General features: G+C 43.8%; 1 protein-coding gene across 23 annotated transcripts; it reads left to right on the plus strand.

The window, feature by feature from the left end:
• Nucleotides 1-4,359: 4,359 nt before the first annotated feature.
• LOC123044404 (uncharacterized) lies at nt 4,360-12,406 on the plus strand. 23 transcript variants are annotated; one of them, XR_006420075.1, is made up of 10 exons: nt 4,361-4,828; nt 4,919-5,467; nt 5,561-5,671; nt 5,760-6,001; nt 6,462-6,523; nt 6,851-6,936; nt 7,057-7,265; nt 7,645-8,089; nt 11,517-11,739; nt 11,824-12,406. XR_006420075.1 is itself a non-coding variant. In XM_044467135.1 (7 exons), the coding sequence occupies exons 2-6, from the start codon at nt 6,489-6,491 to the stop codon at nt 11,526-11,528; spliced, it is 444 nt and encodes a 147-aa protein (XP_044323070.1). In that variant the 5' UTR covers nt 5,374-5,467; nt 6,462-6,488; the 3' UTR covers nt 11,529-11,739; nt 11,824-12,406. The 23 variants fall into 23 exon arrangements, 1 of the variants encoding a protein (XP_044323070.1); XR_006420073.1 differs by lacking the exon at nt 6,851-6,936 and having other exon boundaries at nt 4,360-4,828; nt 5,760-6,523; nt 7,645-7,750; nt 8,011-8,756; XR_006420076.1 differs by lacking the exon at nt 6,851-6,936 and having other exon boundaries at nt 4,360-4,828; nt 5,760-6,523; nt 7,645-7,750; nt 8,028-8,756.
• The last annotated feature ends 8,215 nt before the right edge of the window (nt 12,407-20,621 follow it).

Raw genomic sequence — 20,621 nt, forward strand, 5'->3', positions numbered from 1 at the left:
CTATGTGCATGCTACCCACCCCAGCTCATACATGTGGGCGTACACGGGTGCACACGCGTAGGCCATGGCCGTCCCCGCCACAGTCACCATCGGACGACCACGACGAAGAGGAGGACGAGTTCCTTAAGAAGGTGCTCGAGTAGTCCAAGCTCGACTATGAGATCGGCCACTGGGACGTCCTAGCGATGCAGCTCGCCTTATCGGTCGCAGGCGATGTAGTTGTCCCAGATCTAGAGGACGGGGTCGTTGGAGCCACGGGGGCGTACCCTGGGACCCAGTATTGATGGGGCAATCTTGGACGTGGACATCGACGGTGCTCTGCATGTCGGAATTAGTGTCCGTCCCGGCTATACGGGTGGGTGCAGATACGTGGTCGTCGTCACCACCGCTTCGGCCGGTGGTGTAGTAGTAGCCACAGGCACCGCCCAACCACGTGTGACAGCCACTGCCCTTCGTCGACCTCATCGCGGACTGCGGCGACGGCCACTACTAGATCTAGCGTTTAAGTTTAAGTTTAATGTACGGGGTGACTGCCGGGACTTTTGGAGGCAACGTAATATATTTTTACTTTAAGTTTGTGAAATGCGTCCATCTGCGTTGGGCGCATCTACAGGCCAGTAGGTAAAAACAGATGCTTGTGTCTGTCTAGTTAAACAAACGGATAAAAAAGGGACAAAGCTGGCGTCTGTTTGAGTTGTTGCGTTGTAGTTGGCCTTATATCTCGCTTACTGCGAGTGCTTCTTCTATCTTGCCTGAAACTTTGTCCCCGCGCTGTAACTACTGGCCGGGCCATTTACGTGTGTTTTCTATTCATTTGCTAGGTTTTTGTTTGCTGGGTTTTGTTCGTGGTTTTCTCCTGTTTTTTTTACTGTGTGGATTTCTTCTCTAGTTTTCACTTTTGGGTCGGCTTTCTTTGTTTTGTTTTGTTTTGTTTTGTATCTTCTTCTGGGTTTTTTTATTTCTTCACCGGTTTTCTTGTTTCCTTTTTTCTTTTCTTTTTCGGTTTTTTTTGTTTCTTCCTCAGTTTTTCTTTCTGCCGTGTTTTTTCTACGGATTTTTTGTTTGCTCTTTCTCTTTAGTTTTCTTTTGTTTCCTTCTTTGGTTTTTCCCTTTCTTTTTATTTTCTATATTTTTTCTTTGGTTCTTTTATCATTACTAGTCAATGTGTACGTGCAATGCACGTTAATTTGGAAGTATATTAAGTGCATGCGGATATTATGTAGAATATTATGTGCATGTTATTATGTGATTAGCACTACATTTGGCATGAAATTAACTGCACGCTAAACGTGTTGAGCGCTCGACATTGAAGCAGTCTAGGTCATTGGATTGACATGATTTGATGGCCGAGATTAATTGGATCTGCCCCTTTAGGTCCTTTTATATTGGTATAGATTAGTTTTCGTGAGTTTTCTTTGTTTGTATTCAAACTTTTTGTTTTTCTTGGTTTCTCTTCGTTTACTTACGAGTTTTCATGGTTTTCTCGGGGTTTTTTCTTTGTTTCTGAGGTGTTTCTTTCTTCCATTTCCTCGGTTTTCAATGTTTATCTCCATTTTTTTTCTTCAACACATATACACATTTTTCATACACGTTTGTACATGTTATGCATACTTGTATACAACAGGAACTTTTTATATGCATCTTTATCATTTTTCAAATACATGATTAACATTGGAAAAATTATGTTTGATGACTATTTTTTCATACACACTGTATTCCCTCCGTCCGAAAATACTTGTCATCAAAAAGAATAAAAAGGGGATGTATCTAGATGTATTTTAGTTCTAGATACATCCCTTTTCATCAATTTTGATAACAAGTATTTTCGGACGGAGGGAGTACATTTTTGGTATATATCAACAATATTTTTAACACATGTTTATGAAAAATACATGACTAAAGTTTCTTATACAGAATCGATATTTTTATGTTTAACATTTTTTAAATAGGTGATTAACATTTTCAAATATTTGTGTTTGATGACTACTTTTTTCATAAACATTGTACATTTCTGGCATATACCAGGAACATTTTTTAATACACGGTTAACATATTTTTTAAATATATAATTAACATTTCTCTCATATATTATGCAGATTTTTAAAAAATATTGTTTTCAGGTTCAATTTTTTAATACATGTTCTACATTTTTTGTATTCATCAGGAAAACATTTTTTTATACTCGCTTAACATTTTATAAAAAAAATATTAAATATTTTTCAAAGGCTTAGTAACATTTAAAAAAATACATGATCAAATATTTTCAGACACATTTTATTTTTGTTATATATTTTTCATATATAAGAGAAACATTTATCTATATACATACTTATTTTAAAGTATAAACAAAGTAAATAACAAATAAGAAATAAAACAATAAAAAAGAAACAGAAAAAGGCGAGGTTGAGGCCTCCCGTGAGCTGGCCCAGCCCGTCTCGTGCTCCCTCAGGCGAGGCTACCCTACGCTCGCGTAAAGCGAGACATAGGTACGCCCCCCATTCGGCGCTTTCGGTGCTGATCATTAGCGTCCAACGAATAAAACGAAACCAGCTTTTTATAGACTTGAAAACATCCATAGCTTCAAGAACTGTATAAAAGAAGTTCAGAAAACTTATGAATCTAGAAAAATCTCAAAATTCAAAAGATGTTCAGGAATTTGAAATTATTTCATGAATTTCAAAATTATTTGCATATTCTAAAAGAAGTTTCACCAACTGTTTTAGAAAATCACGATTGAAAATATTCATAAATTCTAAAAGAAGATTCACAAATTTTAAAAAATATTGTCGCATGTTAGAAAAATGATCAAGGTTTTTTTGTAAGTTCAGAAATTCAGAAAAATGTTCATGAATTTGATAGAAAAATGAAATTTTGGAAATGTTTGATAATTTGAAAAGCATCATCAATTTACAAAATGTTCGTAAAATTAAGAGAAGTTTCAGAATGTAAAAAAAGAAATGACAATAAATAATGAAAATGAATAATACTAAATAAGACCAAGTAAAAACCATTGCGTTGGATCCACTCTTGCATTGCGGCGCACCACACTCTTGCTCCGCGGTGCACCGCCGCTCTTGCTGTCATGCGTGCCCCCGCCTCTCCGCGCTTCTGCGCGAAGTGTCTGCTCCATCCTAGCGATTACACGTAGCATGACATCATCTCTCTCGTTTCTGAGGACGCCATCGACCTCAAAGGGCTGTGGCGCCTGCACCGTTTCTTGCTCCCCCGCCCGCTCCGGCCGGAGATTAATGACAGAGGCGGTGCTTTGTTGCGGTGGTATGCTTGGAATGGTATAGACTGCGTTAGCTCTGCTTACGCGCTATGGTGCGTCGCTGCATAGGCTTTTATTTATCACCACTCATGCTGGTGGCGGAAGACCGGTGGAGGACCGGTGGGAAATGGTGGTGTGTTCGGATAACACCATTGATGAAAGACTTAGGAAAGAAGAAAGCACGACCTAGCGTAGAAGCATGTGTGTTGTCACGAGCTATCACACACGAGCCTCCTCTAAAATTCGTGTGTGTGCATTTCAAATCTTCGCACACAAATATTCATAACAAGCATGTTGTGTGATGGTTAAAACCGTCGCAAACATTTTGTCTTTGTCTTTTGTTTTTGTTAAGCATTTGGCAACGGATGCACACATTGCCAACATACAAACAGTACGCGTTACGACGACATATGCACACCCAACATGATATTTTGGGGTGTGCCCATTATCGCATACGGTCTTCTTAACAAGATCATGCCCGATGGATGGGCCGTGACACACGTTTCGTTTTCTGGCACATGGGTTTATTTTCTTACGGTTTGTGATGCCCCCGTATAGCACATAGTTCGGTCACATGGTCTGCGATACTGTCATCTTAGCCCCAATCTGTAGCAGTGTTGCATACAAGTGGAGAACCAACTTGTCGTTGGATGGTTAGGAGGATAGTGGTAGCCCCAGCCCACTAGAGTTCAAGTCCTAGACTCGGCACTAGTGCTCATGTTTTACTTGATTTATTTCAGACTTTCCGACGATGTTTGTTCAGTGGATGAGACGTTTTCGTCGACTACGAGGTGCCTATGGCGACTTCGTCAATCTCAAAATGTTGTGCCTGCTTAATATCTTCGAGGTGCTCATCGGATAAGGTGTATGTGCGTTTACAGGGGTGAGCATATGTACGTATTTATGAGCATTTGTGATAGTAGTGCCAAAAAAATCTTCCATGCAAGTGTACAAAGAAAACCAAGGAAAAATCATGTTGGGTTTTCTGCTCACGTGTATTACCTAAATTAAACACATTAACAGTCGCGTAAATGGCGCTAGCTCGCGTACTCCACCTGTCCACTTTTCTGTGATTTTACTGTGCGCTTTTACTATGCAAGGAAAGAGGGAAAATAAATCGCCTCGCAGGCACGCTCCCGTCTCTCTCGAGCGCGCTCTCTCTCTCTCGATCCTCTCTCGGCCGCCGGCCGATTCCGGTCGTTGCCGGTGGTCTCCGGCCCCGCCCAGCACTCCCTCGTGTTCTTCTCGATCCGGCCTATCTTCCCCACCAACTCGATTCGACGCTCGCCTCCTCCTTGTGCGCCCGTGGTTAACCCTAGCCGCCACTGTGGCAAGCGCACGGCGCCGTCATGGACGCCGGCGCGGCTCCGGCGCCCCTGGTGCTCATCCTTGACACCTCCTGCCCGCTCTCGCGCGTCACCGAGGTCGTCGGCCTGGAGTCATGCCCCGACGCACGTGGCTGCCCGCAGCAGGCCATCCGGGCCGCCTACGCCATTGAGTCCGCCAAGCCGTCCCAGTCCGTCCTCGTCTCTGTCTCTGGTCGGTGACAGCATGTAGGTACATCTCTTTCTTTCTCCCATGATCTACTCTTTCTCTCCCATATACGTTGGTCTGCACTTCTCATATCTGAATGGTGATTACTTGTAGTTGGAGTGGAGGATCTTGGATTTGAGTACGTGAGGGAGGAGGAGCAAGACAAAATTGATAAGGCAAGAATTGTTTTCCTCTCAATTCAGGTTTCTGTTGCACCTCCAAAATTCTAACTCAGATATAAGAGTGTTTAGATCACATTTAAGGGTGTTTGTTTAACCTGAACTTGGTGTTGGGCATTGGTTCCTCATGAATTTTACCTACCTCATCAGTATCATGTGATCTATTTATCCAAATCTATGCCGTGGTCTCCTATTTCTCTTCTGCGTATTGGAAGAACCAAATTTTGCTCCTGAAAATGCAATATTGGTTTTAAGAATTGAGAAATTGAAAGATTTGTGTGCTATCAAAGTACCTTGTTAAGTGATTTGCTTAAAATGTGTAAGTTGGCAGCTCTTCATTCTTTAACTGTCATATTTCACTCTTGTTTAAAAGTTGTTAACTGATAGCAGTGCCTTCTCTATTGTTGTTTTCCGAGACGCAAGACTCTTATGCTCACGAAGAAGAAGCTTGTTCCATCACAATCTTGGAAGATGGGAAGTCTAGGTGCGAGTGGTACAATAATTATGTCGAGTTGTATTTCGAAGTGTCTTCTCTTTAGTGCTAATTAATGATCCGTCATCCATGAACACCGTGTAGTCAGATAATGCGTACACATACGTGCAGAGTAGACAGAGAGGAGCCTTGTCTTCTTATGAACATGGATAGGTTGTCGTATAACAGAGGGTGAGAGCTAAGCTACTTCCAATGGTATGAACTAGTGATATAGAAGAGAACTAATGCCTCCTATGAGCGGTGAATTCCACTATTGATGCATCTTCGTTCTATTTTACTTCAGAGTTGAGAGAAGATGCAGAAATGTCATATTCGTGTTCGTTCATAAAACTTGAGGAGTTTGCTGATACTTCATCTGGGAGTGGTGTCCCTTCGTCAGTAGCAGCAGCAACAATCCCAGAATTGCCACGGCAGCATGCTGAAGTCTGCAATTTGATGTTCTTCTGTTGACGTGGGCTTTTAGTCAGATTGTTGTGCAGCAGGGTTGACTTTTTGTGAGTGAAGAAACTTGATATTGGAGTAACGGTAGGTTTGGCTGGGAGCAACTTTTTGTATGGTATAGTGTCCATGGTTTGAATAGTAGTGGTCGGATAGCAGTAGCAGTTGACACTTTATGGCTAGAAGGCTTATGGATTTGAACTCCAGATTCAAACTTTGCTTTTCATGCTTTTTGTTTGCAAGCCTTGTTTCTTATGGTCTGTGTTCAGAGTCACCTTCATACGACATGAGTCAAGTCCGGGATATGAGGGGCAGTACGATGCATACATAGTGGCTAAGAATGCCAAGTGACCAGTGGGATGCCCTTCAAGAAAATTCATCTCCATTAAGGACCTACAAGAGATCAAACTTTTTGATTCCAGGGAAAGAACTTCTACTTTTATTGTACTCTCTGGTTGTTGTGCAAATACGTGAACAATTTTGTCACCTTGTAGATTTCAAATTAGTGATTGCAAAGCCTTATTGAATTGCCGCTTTTGAATGGCAGGGACTGGTGAAGCACAAAGAGTGACACATGGAAATGGCGTGCAACCTACTTACACATAGAATGTATGCTTGTGTTCTTGCATGCATCTTGTATGCAAAAAAGCTCTTTGGTGTATGTAGTGGTAGTTTGCATGATAAAAAAATAGAAATCAGAATTCAAACTTTTTTTTTGCGAATGAACTCAGAATTCAAACTGAATAAGCTTTATTCCATCTTATGGATACAAGATGGTAACAATAATCTTTAACATGCATGTCAGGAGACTCGGGATGGTTGATCGACACATGCGTAGTCACCATGTTTATTACTCTCCGTTACCAGCATACCCCATGTGTTGATTAATTTGTCCGCATGTGTTGATTAATTTGTCCTCTGTATGACTAAATGCAGGTATTCATGAGGTGAATCAGATATATAATGATAAAACCTGTAGTTTTGTTATCAAAGGTTACGCATTGTGTCTTGCTGCAGATGAAGTAATTGTTTTTTGCATGTCTAATTTTCACTATGGACTAAGATCTTCATAATGTTGAAATTGAATTTGAGAACTGTGCTCTTAAGCTATGTCCTTTAACAAATTTTCCCGTCTTTTGCAGATTTCAAGAGATTGTTCCTTCAAATGCTGGAAATGTTCTTGGTACCGAAGATAACGTTCTGACAAAGAAGCGGGTATCACTTATTGATCACCAGGTGATGAATATATTGGTGGGGATGCAAGAAATGTACCATATTTTTCACCATTCCCATATGGCTATCGTACTTCAACACCTATGGAAGAAGATGATGAGCAGCCAAATACTTCTAGGTATTATCTTTTGGCATGTTCCATGAAAATTCACATTTGCAAATATTTTTGCTTAGCAGTCCTAGGCGTGTGCTTGAACTTTGGTGGTGTTCTGTGGATTCATTTAGGTCTTACCTCTAGAGATTTTGGTATGTTCAGTTATGCTTCTTGAGCGTTGGTTTTTGTGAATTAACTCATGCTGTACCTCCAAAGATTTTTGTATGTTTTGTTGTGCTTCCTGAGCATTGATTTTTGTGTATTTAGTATGACTGTACCTCCAGCAATTTTGGCATGTTTAATACTTAAAGTATGCTTCTTGAGCAGCACTGGAATGGTTTTCAGACTACTCTTTTGTTATCACTTCAGCGGTGATGATGTGCTTGATATTTTTCTTTTGCAGTTCCTATTGTAAATAAAGCAAAAGAAGTTTTGTGGCAAAGATGCAGACCGCAAGACCAAACTAAGCCTTCCATGAGTCTCTCATTTTTTGAAGCTCTCACAGATAAGTTAAGGCTTTCGTAGCATGTTATGTAGGAAAGTTATAATCATTGATTAGAAAAGCCTCAAATGCTCCTCTCACCCTGGTGAAAAGTTGTGAATGATGTTCTATAGAGATTTTTAATTTAAGTGCATGGTTGTCAATGAGCTTAATCCTTTGTAAATCCAACAAGATTCTATTGATGCAGTTCTATTGAGTATATTCTTTCTTTTTTGACATCTGGCGCTCATCTGGGTTGCATATTAACGTTCAAAACTCTAACGGCAGGATTTGTGCGCGCACAGGTTTGCTCAGGAGGCGCGCTAAGGGCGCGCCCCAGCCTCTAGTATGGCATTCATCGTCGAGCGTAAGTTAAATCCTATCTGCATGCTTTGTTGTTGGTCATCATCGTACGATCGAGCCGACCATATGTAAATGCTAACGATCGAGCCGACCATATGTAAATGCTACTTCTGTATTCACCCATTTAGGTAGGTCGTGTTGGAAATATGAGCAATTTACCATATGATTTTATTAGCAGAAATAGTAGACAAAACATGAATATCGTAGCAGAGATAAAGTAAGTCACACAATCGGACAGAGAGTATGCAAATAGCATCTGAAGAGGTGAATATGAACAGAACAAATCTAGAACAGAAGCTAGAACAAGAAACTGTGATAGGATCTCAAACAGAAAGAACACGAAAACGTACTGAGCTATGACAATAGCATTGGGGTTGGATTGACGTCTTCGCCGGCCATGTCGTCGAAGAGGTTGTCGACGTCGTGGAAGAAGTCATCATTTGGGAAGTGGTCGTCGGCGTCCGTGGCTTCCGTGATGAAGAAGTGAGTAGTCACACGGAGCGCTCCCCAAAAACCTTATCACCCTTCTCCCGTACATGACTCGAAGTTGTGGGTGTCGGTGTCAAAATCTGCAGATCTCGGGTAGGGAGTCCCGAACTGTGGACCTTGGATCGATGGGGAACAGTAGACATGGGACACGATATTTACCCAGGTTCGGCCCTCTCTAAGAGGTAAAACCCTACACCCTACTTGATTATATTGCTTGTGTATAAGGGGGTTATAGAGTAGATCTACCACGAGATCAGATGAACTGAACCCTAACTAGTACGACGGTGATTGTTCTTCAGGTCTCTACGGACTAAACCCCCTGGTTTATATAGACACTAGGGGTACTAGGGTTTACATATAGTCGGTTATAGAGGGGAACTACGGATCTTCTACCTTGTCTTGTTGCGCACACCACGGCAGAAAGGTCTTTGGACCGGACATAATGCGGCCCAATAGTCCGGCTCATGAGATATAAGCCAGCCACCTGAGGACCCCCTAGTCCAGGACTCTCTTGGTAGCCCCCGAACTAGCCTTCAACGCCGGAGCTCACCACCGCTAATCGCCCCATGGTTCCTCAAAGTCTTCGGCTTGCGAGGCGAGTTCCCCATCTTCTTGTTTGGGCGACTTCAATAGTTCGGTCACCAATAACTTTTAAGCCAATATCGAGGCGGGCCCTCACCATTAACTTCGCCCTTAGTGACCCTCGATTTCTATGCGTCTGCCAGAAGGCGAGCAGTCCCGTGTTTTTTACAAAAACACCTATCGAGGGCCAGAAGCATACCCGTCAAATAGGCCAGAGGCGCATCGAGCTGTCCATCATCTCAAAACAAGAAACCCAATCTCATCCAGAAGAAACCTTCGAGGGACATGGCCGATGCCCCTGGCTCATCCACGCACCCTCACGGCCAACTACCGGGCGATTGGCCCAGTTGCTCCATCTCACGGCTCCAGCTATGCGATCTCCAGCAGCAAGGGTATCTTCCGGCCGCAGATCTCATGCCCGTTCGTGTGGGGCTCACCTCGGCCGATGGGAGGCCTTCGCAGAGAACTTTCTCAATCCAAATAAGGATGAGAGGGTATGTTTCGTATCCTTCCTTCTAAGAGGCCTAGGATTCCCCATTCACCCTTTCTTAAGGGGCCTGGTAGAGTTTTATGGGCTCCAGCTCCACAACTTCACCCCGGTATCAATTCTGCATATTTCTGGCTTCGTCGCTTTCTGTGAGATGTTCCTAGACTGTGAGGCCCATTTTGAGCTATGGAGGAAATTTCTGCCTCGTCTGTCGCAACCACGAGGGGTCAATTCTTGAATTAGGCGAGCCGAGTGTGTCGTGTAGCCAACACTAGATATCCTGTCGGTACTCCAAAGGAAGATTCTGAAGAGTGGTCTCCGGAGTGGTTTTATATTGAAGACGTCCCCCTGTGCGAACCGGTTCAGAGAGGTCTGCCCGGGTATTCGGATGCCCCGCTGAAGAAGAGACTTAACTGGTGGCCCAAAGGCCCCTCCCAAGAAGAGTCCCCCGAGGTGCAGTGCCTAGCCGCAAAGGTAAGGGTGCTAGCCCTAGCCCACGGTGGATTGACCATAGTTGACGTAATGGCCATCGCGATCAACCAATGCGTTCAACCCCTTCAACAAAGGACGCATCCCCTGTGGTCCTATAATGGGACAAGTGACGCATCCCGCTACAAGTGACAGGGGTCAGACAATCAAGCAGCAATGGCCGCCATATTGGCAGATCTTTTCAAAGGCGAAGAAGAAGAATTCGCCCGTCCGAGAAACTGGAAAGGCTACGCGAGCTATAACCCCATCAAATGGGTAAGTTCAAACATGTGTACATAGCTCGGATATCACGCCTGGATACTAATCGGTCAACCATTTTTCCGAACAGAGCTGGAGAGGCCAAGTGGAAGGCATGAGTTGCCCTGCTCCTCAACCGGAGGATTATTCTCGTGATGACGACCCATGCTTTCACGATTGAGGACGGGGTTTTCTTTTAGGAAAGCATTGATGGCTCCAAGGTGGCTATCACAACTGATCACCTCGGGCTTCTCCCCTCCTCCACCATAAGTAGCAAGAAAGCCTCCTTTCCAACAAGGCATTCGGCCCGCGCTACTCCGGCTATGCTAACTTCTACCCTCAAGGGCCGCCGCACCTCACGCCGAACACCAACGGAGGCGGCGTCAATTCCAGCCAACAAAGGAGCCTCTAAACGAAAAGCGACCGTGTCAATCGCGTCTTAGGAAAAAAGGTAATATGCCCTAAAATTGCCATTAGTTCATTACTCGCCTTATCTGTGTAGGGCTCCACTAAAATTCAATCCGGGCCAATAGGAAGAAGGTACCACCCCACCTGTCCAAAAACATGTTGGAAGTGTCCGGGAGTGGCCGAAGATCCTCAGACCAGGCGAGAGTTAATGCGGGGTATTCCGCAATGCACTAGCTTGTGGAAGATCCTGAGGATGTGTCGGTTACCAATTTGGAAGTTGAAAGTGTGATGAATCACCGGGGACTGAAGGAATCCCTGCGCCAACCCTTTTTACCGACCAAGAATTTAATGCCTTTAATTCGGCCGACGCATACCTCGGAGCGGCCCGAATAGGTCTCGAGGGAATTGCCAACCTTATATCAGCCGAAATGCACGTAAGGGATGAGTTTTAAAAGCCAAATATATAAATGCTAACCCGGTAGCACCCCAGCCTTGATTTGGACGGGACGACCAAGTTAAGGGTCTGAGAAATATTTGCGGTTTGCTGCATGCCTTAAAGGACCAGAACAAAAAATTGTTCGAGGACCTTGAGCTGAGCCGAACACGATTGACTGAGGTAGAAACCGAATTGGAGGGTGTGAAGAAGTTCACTAGCGAGACCCATGGTGAGGGAAAGCTTTTGAAGCCTGCATGAATTATGCCCTCACGCAATGTTTAACACCTGTTACTTTTGTAGCAGCTGAATCCATAGCTCAGGTTCAAAAGGACCTAGACGCCGCGAAAGAAACTCAACGGTATGCGGAATCGCAACATCAGGCCGGTCTTCGGGTTCTAAAACGAAGCCAGGAGGAGACCAACAAACTGAAGGCGGTGAACCAGCAGCAGGCCGAAAAACTAGAGGGTATAAAAACTCAACTGGCGCAGGTTCGCGGAGAAAACCAAAGTTTGAGAAGCGGCATTCAGTAAGTTTTGTTCGTATGATTTTGGATAAGTATAGACTTGTACCATGCTTGAATCTGAAGGATATGCCATGCTTTTGATGCTAGGTCTCCTGACTGGCCGGCCCGGAGAGGAGGTCCAATCCTTTGGTGGGAACGTGTTGAAGGAACTGTCCGTGGTTCATGAGAAAGCTCGAAAGGCTATGAAGAACATGGTGAAGGCATTATGGCCAACCGACGTGGCGCCGGGCAATATGGCCGAACTGGCGAATCGTTATAAGGGAGCTCGGCGGCGCTTCGAATTATGGAAAATATCATCCTGTTCGGAGGGGGCGCGAGAAGCATGGGCTATGGTGAAAACCTGGTTCGGGAAACTCGAGCCAGAGCATATGGCTCGAGTCGGGCCAGTAGGGCTGGATGGGCAAGAAATACCCCTTCATTTGGTGTATGACCAAGTGGTGCCCGCAGCTCGATTGTCCCAGCAGGATTGTGCATTAGATAGCATAATAGACAATGTAGACAAAGAATTATGCGTTTGATTCTATGTATCTATGTACTTTACATAAAACGGCCTCGATCCAAACTGTAAAACGTTGTCTTAACCGGCCATCGGCTTCTGCCTCCCCGACCGATGATCGGGGAGTGTTTTGTACTATGTGACCCAAGGTAAACAGGAAATCACTTTCGGTAACCAGGCAGTCCGGCCTTAAGGTGCGAATAGACAAAAATGTGTGCGGAGAGTTACGTTATATTACTGTTTAACGTAAGAAACATCTTCTGAAGTAAATAGTTCCTCAATGGGTTCCTTTCTTGAGGTTCGTCATACCAATTGCAGACATTTTGTATTTGGATACCTGAGGTACGCCAATAATTAGTGTAGGGGCCGAATCCCCAAGCGTTCGTGACAAATACCAAGATTACTATAGTTTTCCTCTTTGCCGACCAATTATGTTCTTAAGAATGCTAGCCTTCGGCTTCACCCTTCTGAGATACGTACACGGCTGACCCGGTCTTAACAATCGCAAAGGTGCTTCCTTTACCCCTAGTCGAACAATCGGGAATGTAGGGGTAAGCACAGGAGCAAGTGCTACGTCTTGAGCTTGCGTTGGTTTTCCTCGAAGAGGAGAGGGTGATGCAGCAAAGTGTAGCATAAGTATTTCCCTCAGTTTTGAGAACCAAGATATCAATCCAGTAGGAGGCTCCTCAAAAGTCCCACGCACCTACACAAACAGACTGAGAACTCACAACCAACGCAATAAAGGGGTTGTCAATCCCTTCACGGCCACTTGCGAAAGTGAGATCTAATAAAGATAGTATGATAAGATAGATATATTTTTGGTATTTTATAATATAGATGCAAAAAGTAAAGATGCAAATAAAAGTAGATTGAAAGCAAATATGATAAGAGATAGACCCGGGGTCCATAGGTTTCACTAGAGGCTTCTCTCGAAATAGCATAAGTATTACGGTGGATGAACAAATTATTATCGAGCAATTGATAGAAAAGCTCATAGTTATGAGATTATCTAGGCATGATCATGTATATCGGCATCATGTCCATAACAAGTAGACCGACTCCTGCCTGCATCTACTACTATTACTCCACACATCGACCGACTCCTACCTGCATCTAAAGTATTAAGTTCATAAGAACAGAGTAACGCATTAAGCAAGATGACATGATGTAGAGGGATAAACACATGCAATATGATACAAACCCTATCTTGTTATCCTCGATGGCAACAATACAATACGTGCCTTGCAACCCATTCTGTCACTGGGCAAGGACACCGCAAGATTGAACCCAAAGCTAAGCACTTCTCCCATGGCAAGAAAAACCAATCTAGTAGGCCAAACCAAATTGATAATTCGAAGAGACTTGCAAAGATAACTCAATCATACATAAAAGAATTCAGAGAAGATTCAAATATTATTCATAGATAAACTTGATCATAAACCCACAATTCATCGGATCTCGACAAACACACCGCAAAAAGAGTTTACATCGAATAGATCTCCACAAGAGAGGGGGAGAACATTGTATTGAGATCCAAAAAGAGAGAAGAAGCCATCTAGCTAATAACTATGGACCTGTAGGTCTGTGGTAAACTACTCACAACTCATCGGAGGGGCAAGGATGTTGATGTAGAAGCCCTCCATGGTTGATTCCCCCTCCGGCAGAGTGCCGGCGAAGGCTTCAAGATGAGATCTCGCAGATACAGAAGGTTACGGCGGTGGAAATTGTGTTTTGTGGTGCTCCTGGGTGTTTTCGGGGTACGTAGGTATATATAAGAGGAAGAAGTACGTCGGTGGCCGCCCGAGGGGCCCACGAGACAGGGGGCGCGCCCTACAGGGGGGGCGTGGCCCCCTATCTTGTGGGGCCCTTGAAAGCTTCTTGACTTGCACTCCAAGCTCTCCGGATCACGTTCGTTCCAAAAATCATGCTCCCGAAGGTTTCATTCCGTTTGGACTCCGTTTGATATTCCTTTTCTTCGAAATACTGAAATAGGCAAAAAAACAACAATATGGGCTGGGCCTCCGGTTAGTAGGTTAGTCCCAAAAATGATATAAATATGTAAAATAAAGCCCATAAACATCCAAAAGGGGTAATATAATAGCATGGAACAATAAAAAATCATAGATACGTTGGAGACGTATCAAGCATCCCCAAGCTTAATTCCTGCTCGTCCTCGAGTAGGTAAATGATAAAAAGAGAATTTTTGATGTGGAATGCTACCTAGCATAATTCATAATGTAATTTTCTTTATTATGGCATGAATGTTCAGATCCAAATCATTCAAAATAAAAGTTCATATTGATAAAAGAAATAGTAACACTTCAAGCATACTAATCAAAGTAATCATGTCTTCTCAAAATAGCTTGGCAAAAGAAAGTTCATCCCTACAAAATTATATAGTTAGGCTATGCTTCATTTTCGTCACACAAAGATCTTCCCAACTTCTATACCCCCGATGACAAGCCAAGCAATTGTTTCATACTTAAATAATCTCAAACTTTTTCAACGTTCACGCAATACATGAGCGTGAGCCATGGATATAGCACTATGGGTGGAATAGAATATGATGATGGGGATTGTGTGGAGAAGACAAAAAGGAGAAAGTCACATTGACGAGGAAAATCAACGGGCTATGGAGATGCCCATCAATTGATGTCAACATGAGGAGTAGGGATTGCCATGCAATGGATGCACTAGAGCTATAAATGAATGCTCAACAAAAAGAAACTAGTGGGTGTGCATCCAACTTGCTTGTTCATGAAGACCTAGGGCATTTGAGGAAGCCCATCGTAGGAATATACAAGCCAAGTTCTATAATGAAAAATTCCCACTAGTGTGAAAAAGACAACTTATGAGACTCACTATATGAAAAACATGGTGCTACTTTGAAGCACAATATATGAGACTCACTACATGAAGAACAAGGTGCTACTTTGAAGCACAAGTGTGGAAAAAGAGATAGTAACATTGCCCTTTTTATTTATTTTCTTTTTTTTCTTTTGGGCCTTTTTTTTTTCTTTTTGGCCTTTCTTCTTTTTTTTCTTTTTAGGCAATGTTCTAATAATGATGATCATCACACTTCTATTGATTACAACATAAGAATTACAACTCGAAACTAGAACAAGATATGACTCTATATGAATGCCTCCGGCGGTGTACCGGGATGGTGCAATGAATCAAGAGTGACATGTATGAAAAATAATGCTTGGTGGCTTTGCCACAAATACGATGTCAACTACATGATCATGCAATGGCAATATGACAAAAGTAAAGTATGTTATGATGAAAATGAACGGAACGATGGAAAGTTGCATGGCAATATATCTCGGAATGGCTATGGAAATGCCATAATAGGTAGGTATGGTGGCTATTTTGAGGAAGATATAGGGAGGTTTATGTGTGATAGAGCATATCGTATCACGGGGTTTGGATGCACCGGCGAAGTTTGCACCAACTCTCAAGGTGAGAAAGGGCAATGCACGGTATCGAAGAGGCTAGCAAAGGTGGAAAGGTAAAAGTGCGTATAATCCATGGACTCAACATTAGTCAAAAGAACTCATATACTTATTGCAAAAATTTAGAAGTCATCAAAAATCAAGTACTACACGCATACTCCTAGGGGGATAGATTGGTAGGAAAAGACCATCGCTCGTCCCCGACCGCCACTCATAAGGATGCACAAACCAGGTACACTTCATGTTTCAAATTTGTTACACGACTTTAACCATACGTGCATGCTACGGGACTTGCTAACTTCAACACAAGAATTCTTTAAATTCATAATCATCCAACTAGCATGACTTTAATATCACTACCTCCATATCTCAAAACAATTATCAAGTATCAAATTGATCATAGCATCCAATTCACTTCCTATGATAATTTTTATTATACCCAACTTGGATGCCTACCATTCTAGGACCAACTTTATGATAATAGCAAATACCATGCTGTTCTAAAAGACTCTCAAAAAGATATAAGTGAAGCATGAGAGACTAGCAATTTCTTCAAAATTAAGACACCACCGTGCTCTAAAAGATATAATTGAAGCACTAGAGCAAAAACTACCAAGCTCAAAAGATATAAGTGAAGCACATAGAGTATTCTAGCAAATTCTAATCAAATAGGCTTCTCCCAAAAGGTGTGTACAACAAGGATGATTGTGATAAACTAAAAAGCAAAGACTAATATAATACACGACGCTCCAAGCAAAACACATATCATGTGGCGAATAAAAATATAGTTCCAAGTAAAGTTACCAATGAACAAAGACGAAAGAGGGGATGCCTTCCCGGGGCATCCCCAAGCTTAGGCTTTTGGCTATACTTGAATATCTTGGGGTGCCATGGGCATCCCCAAGCTTAGGCTCTTGCCACCCTTTATTCCATGGTCCATAAAATCTTTACCCAAAACTTGAAAACTTCACAACACAAAACTCAACAGGAAATCTTATAAGCTCCGTTAGTGAAAGAAAACAAAACCACCACATAAGGTACTGCAATGAACTCATTCTTTATTTATATTGGTGCTAAACCTACTGTATTCCAACTTCTTTATGGTTCATATACTGAATTACTAGCCATAGATGCATTGAAATAAGCAAACAACACACGAAAACAGAATCTGTCAAAAACAGAACAGTCTGTAGCAATCTGTAACTAACACAAACTTCTGGAACTTTAAAAATCCTACCAAAATAGGAAGTCCTGGAAAATTTGTTTATTGAACAGCAGCAAAAGAATCAACGCAAAATCACGTTCCTGTGATTTAACAAAATTATATTCGTGTGTGCAAAGTTTCTGTTTTTCAGCAGAATCAAATCAACTATCATCGTAGGTTATCCTATAGGTTCTACTTGGCACAAACACTAAATAAAAGATAAAAACACATCTAACCAGAGGGTAGATGCAAGATTTATTACTAAACTGGAGCAAAAACAAAAAAAACATAAAAAAATTGGGTTGCCTTCCAACTAGCGCTATCGTTTAGGGCATCTCCAGCCGCGCCCCCAAGAAGGCCTCCCCAGGCGATTTTTTCGCGCCGGCGTCGAAACAACGGCCCAGTCGCGCCCCCAGGACGCCGAAAATCGCCGGTTCGGACCTTTTTTCCGCCCGGCGGTCACAGGCCGAACCTGGCGCGCTGGGGAGCCGTTGGGGGCTCCGGCGCTAGGGAAAAGCACGCCTGGCCCACACCGACAGGGGAAAAGTCAAGTTTTTCTTCCCCCGACTCGCCTCGCACCCCCCGCGCCCTCGGCCACCACTAGCTGTATCCCGGCAACGGGCGCCGGCCTACTCCGCTAGATAGCCATTCCCCGCCGAAAAATAGCAGTGCTTCGCCGCGGCAGCCCCTCCCGCAGCACTAGGCGCTGCCGGCTGCCGTTTTCGGCCGCGGAGGCGCGGTTTAACGGCGGGTAAACGCCCACCGAGCGCAAGGTGTTCGGCGTTTTGACTGACTCGGCGATGGACTCCGATGAGGAGGAAGAGCTCGCCGCGCTGCTGGAGGAGGAAGCCGCGGCCGACGTCCAGGAAGAAGAGCATCTGATGGTGCTCGCCGCCATTGCCCAGCTGCTGGCGAGCAATGAAAAGCCGCGTCGAGGTGGCTCGGCGCCGGGGCGGGTGAAAGCAAAGAACCGGCATCGTCTGCAAGGCTACTGCATGCTCTACTCCGACTACTTCGCCGATGCTCCACTTCATGGCGAGAGAACATTTCGGCGCCGTTATCGGATGAGCCGAAAGCTCTTCCTCAGGATTGTGAATTCCATCCGGGAGTTCGACAACTACTTCAAGTGCAAGATGGATTGCACTGGCGCTCTTGGATTCACCTCCATCCAAAAGTGCACGACAGCGATGAGGATGCTTGTATATGGAGCTCCTAGTGATTCACTCGACGACTATGGGCGCATGGCCGAGTCCACCAGCATAGAGTGTTTCTACAAGTTCTGTCAGGCAGTGGTGGCAGTGTTTGGGCCACAATACTTGAGAGCACCCAATGTGGAAGACACTGCTCGGATCCTAGCCCAGAATGCAGCAAGAGGATTTCCTGGGATGCTTGGAAGCATCGACTGCATGCATTGGAAATGGAAGAACTGCCCATTTGGTTGGCAGGGGATGTACAAAGGCGCCAAAGGCGGTTGCAGTGTGGTGCTTGAGGCGGTAGCCACACAGGACCTCTGGATTTGGCACTCCTTCTTTGGTATGCCAGGAACTTACAATGACATCAACGTGCTGCAGTGCTCTCCTATTTTTGCCAAGCTCGTTGAGGGCCATTCTCCTCTGGTGAACTTCGAGATCAATGGGCACCAATACAACAAGGGGTACTATCTAGCTGACGGCATCTATCCGAGATGGTCGACATTTGTGAAGACGATCTCAAACCTTGTGCCAGGAGGCAAGAACGCCTGGTTTGCGAAGCTTCAGGAGGCTTGCAGGAAGGATGTCGAGCGGGCATTTGGTGTGCTCCAATCTCGATTCGCTGTTGTTCGGTACCCCGCTCAGACCTGGTCGAAAGATCAAATGTGGGAGATCATGACTTGCTGTGTCATCTTGCACAACATGATCATCGAGAGCGAGCAAGAAGACCTAGTGTTTGACACTAAACCATACTACAGGTAGGGTCCTCTAGCCGAAGTTGATCACTAGCTACCGGCAACTTGGACTGCCTATCTTAGTATGCGTCAAGAGATCCGAGACCCACAGGTGCATCATCAACTGCAGAAAGATCTGATTGAGCACCTATGGAGGCTCAAGGGGGACGCCGCGTGATGAAATACGAGTTTTTATTTGTTGAACTATATAATTTGTATTGAACTATTTGTTGTTGTACTATTTTGTTGAAGTATTTGATTTTTCTGTGATGAAATATGTGATAATGAATAATTATGTTGATAATTGAACGCCGAGACACAGCGAAACCACGCCGAATATGGGCCTATTCTCGCCCATATGGGCCGTTTATTCGCCGAAATTGGGCTGCAAAGTGGGCCAATTTCGACGCCTGGGGGCGACGACTGGGCGAAAAACCGCCCCCAGCGCCGAGTGTATCGCCAGCTTGCCCCCAGGAGGCGATTTTTGTGCGTCCTGGGGGGGGGGCAACGGCTGGAGATGCCCTTAACTCCCCTAGCTAGGCATAAAGCAAAGATAGATCTAACGAGTGCCATCTTTGGCACTAAATTCATAAGTAGAGAGATTGTGATCTCTAGGGATTTCTCCCTTTTTAGCAATGGCTAAACCCTTAGGCAAAAATTCAAGAAATTCATTGATAGCAAAAGGTTCCTTAACGATAGAGAGACAATTGGGGAGAACACTTATGGATTTGAGATCCGCGTCTCCCTTAGAAGATTCACCCTTTTTTTTAGGAACATAAATAAACTTGGCAGTTTTAATAGAGTGTTTTGGAGTGTTTTTCATGGGGGAAAACATGGAACCTAAGTTTGTAATGATATCCTCAAGTTTACCGATTCTAGCAGAGTCTAGATCTATTTTTTCATTGACTATAGGTTCTTTTTTTTTAAGATTTTTCAAAGTAACTCCAACCCTAGATCCAAATTGGGTAATGTGATTATGAATCTTTTTATCCAAATTTTCAATCAACTCAACAGTGGCAATTTTATTTTCAATAATATCAAGTCGTTGCATCACATGTTCTAAAGTTAAAGTTGTTCCATTAACTAAAAGAGGTGGTGGGCCAAACAAATCTAACATAGCATTATAAGCATCAAACGTATGGCTACTCATAAAATCACCTACGGTAGCAATATCAAGAACACATCTATTCCAAGGAGTAATGCCTACATAAAAATTGCGGAGAAGAACGGAAGTGGCAATCTTCCTAGTAGCTTTATATTGGGCATTGCAAATTCTATGCCAAGCATCTTTTAAACTTTCTCTCTCCCTTTGCTTAAAATTGAGAATTTCTTGTTCGGGAGTGAGAATAAGGATAGGAGGACTGGCCATAACGACAAGCAAAAACGAACTAACACACGAGCAAACAGAAAAAGGCAAGCGAAAGAGAGAGGAGGAGATTGAGAAAGAGAGGGCGAATAAAACGGCAAGGGTGAAGTGGGGGAGAGGAAAACGAGAGGCAAATGGAAAATAATGTAAATGCGAGGGAGATGGGTTTGTGATGGGTACTTGGTATGTCTTGACTTGAGCGAAGACCTCCCCGGCAACAGCGCCAGAAATCCTTCTTGCTACATCTTGAGCTTGCGTTGGTTTTCCTCGAAGAGGAGAGGGTGATGCAGCAAAGTGTAGCGTAAGTATTTCCCTCAGTTTTGAGAACCAAGATATCAATCCAGTAGGAGGCTCCTCAAAAGTCCCACGCACCTACACAAACAAACTGAGAACTCGCAACCAACGCAATAAAGGGGTTGTCAATCCCTTCACGGCCACTT

The sequence above is a fragment of the Triticum aestivum genome, chromosome 2B, assembly GCF_018294505.1.
Source record: "Triticum aestivum cultivar Chinese Spring chromosome 2B, IWGSC CS RefSeq v2.1, whole genome shotgun sequence".
NCBI lineage: Eukaryota > Viridiplantae > Streptophyta > Magnoliopsida > Poales > Poaceae > Triticum > Triticum aestivum.

Coding starts and splice junctions, on each gene's coding strand:
- LOC123044404 (XM_044467135.1), top strand. CDS start 6,489: ATGGAAATGGCGTGCAACCTACTTACACATAGAAT. Junction 6,524..7,056: donor AACCTACTTACACATAGAAT/GTATGCTTGTGT, acceptor CGTCTTTTGCAG/ATTTCAAGAGATTGTTCCTT. Junction 7,751..8,010: donor TTTGAAGCTCTCACAGATAA/GTTAAGGCTTTC, acceptor CTCTAACGGCAG/GATTTGTGCGCGCACAGGTT.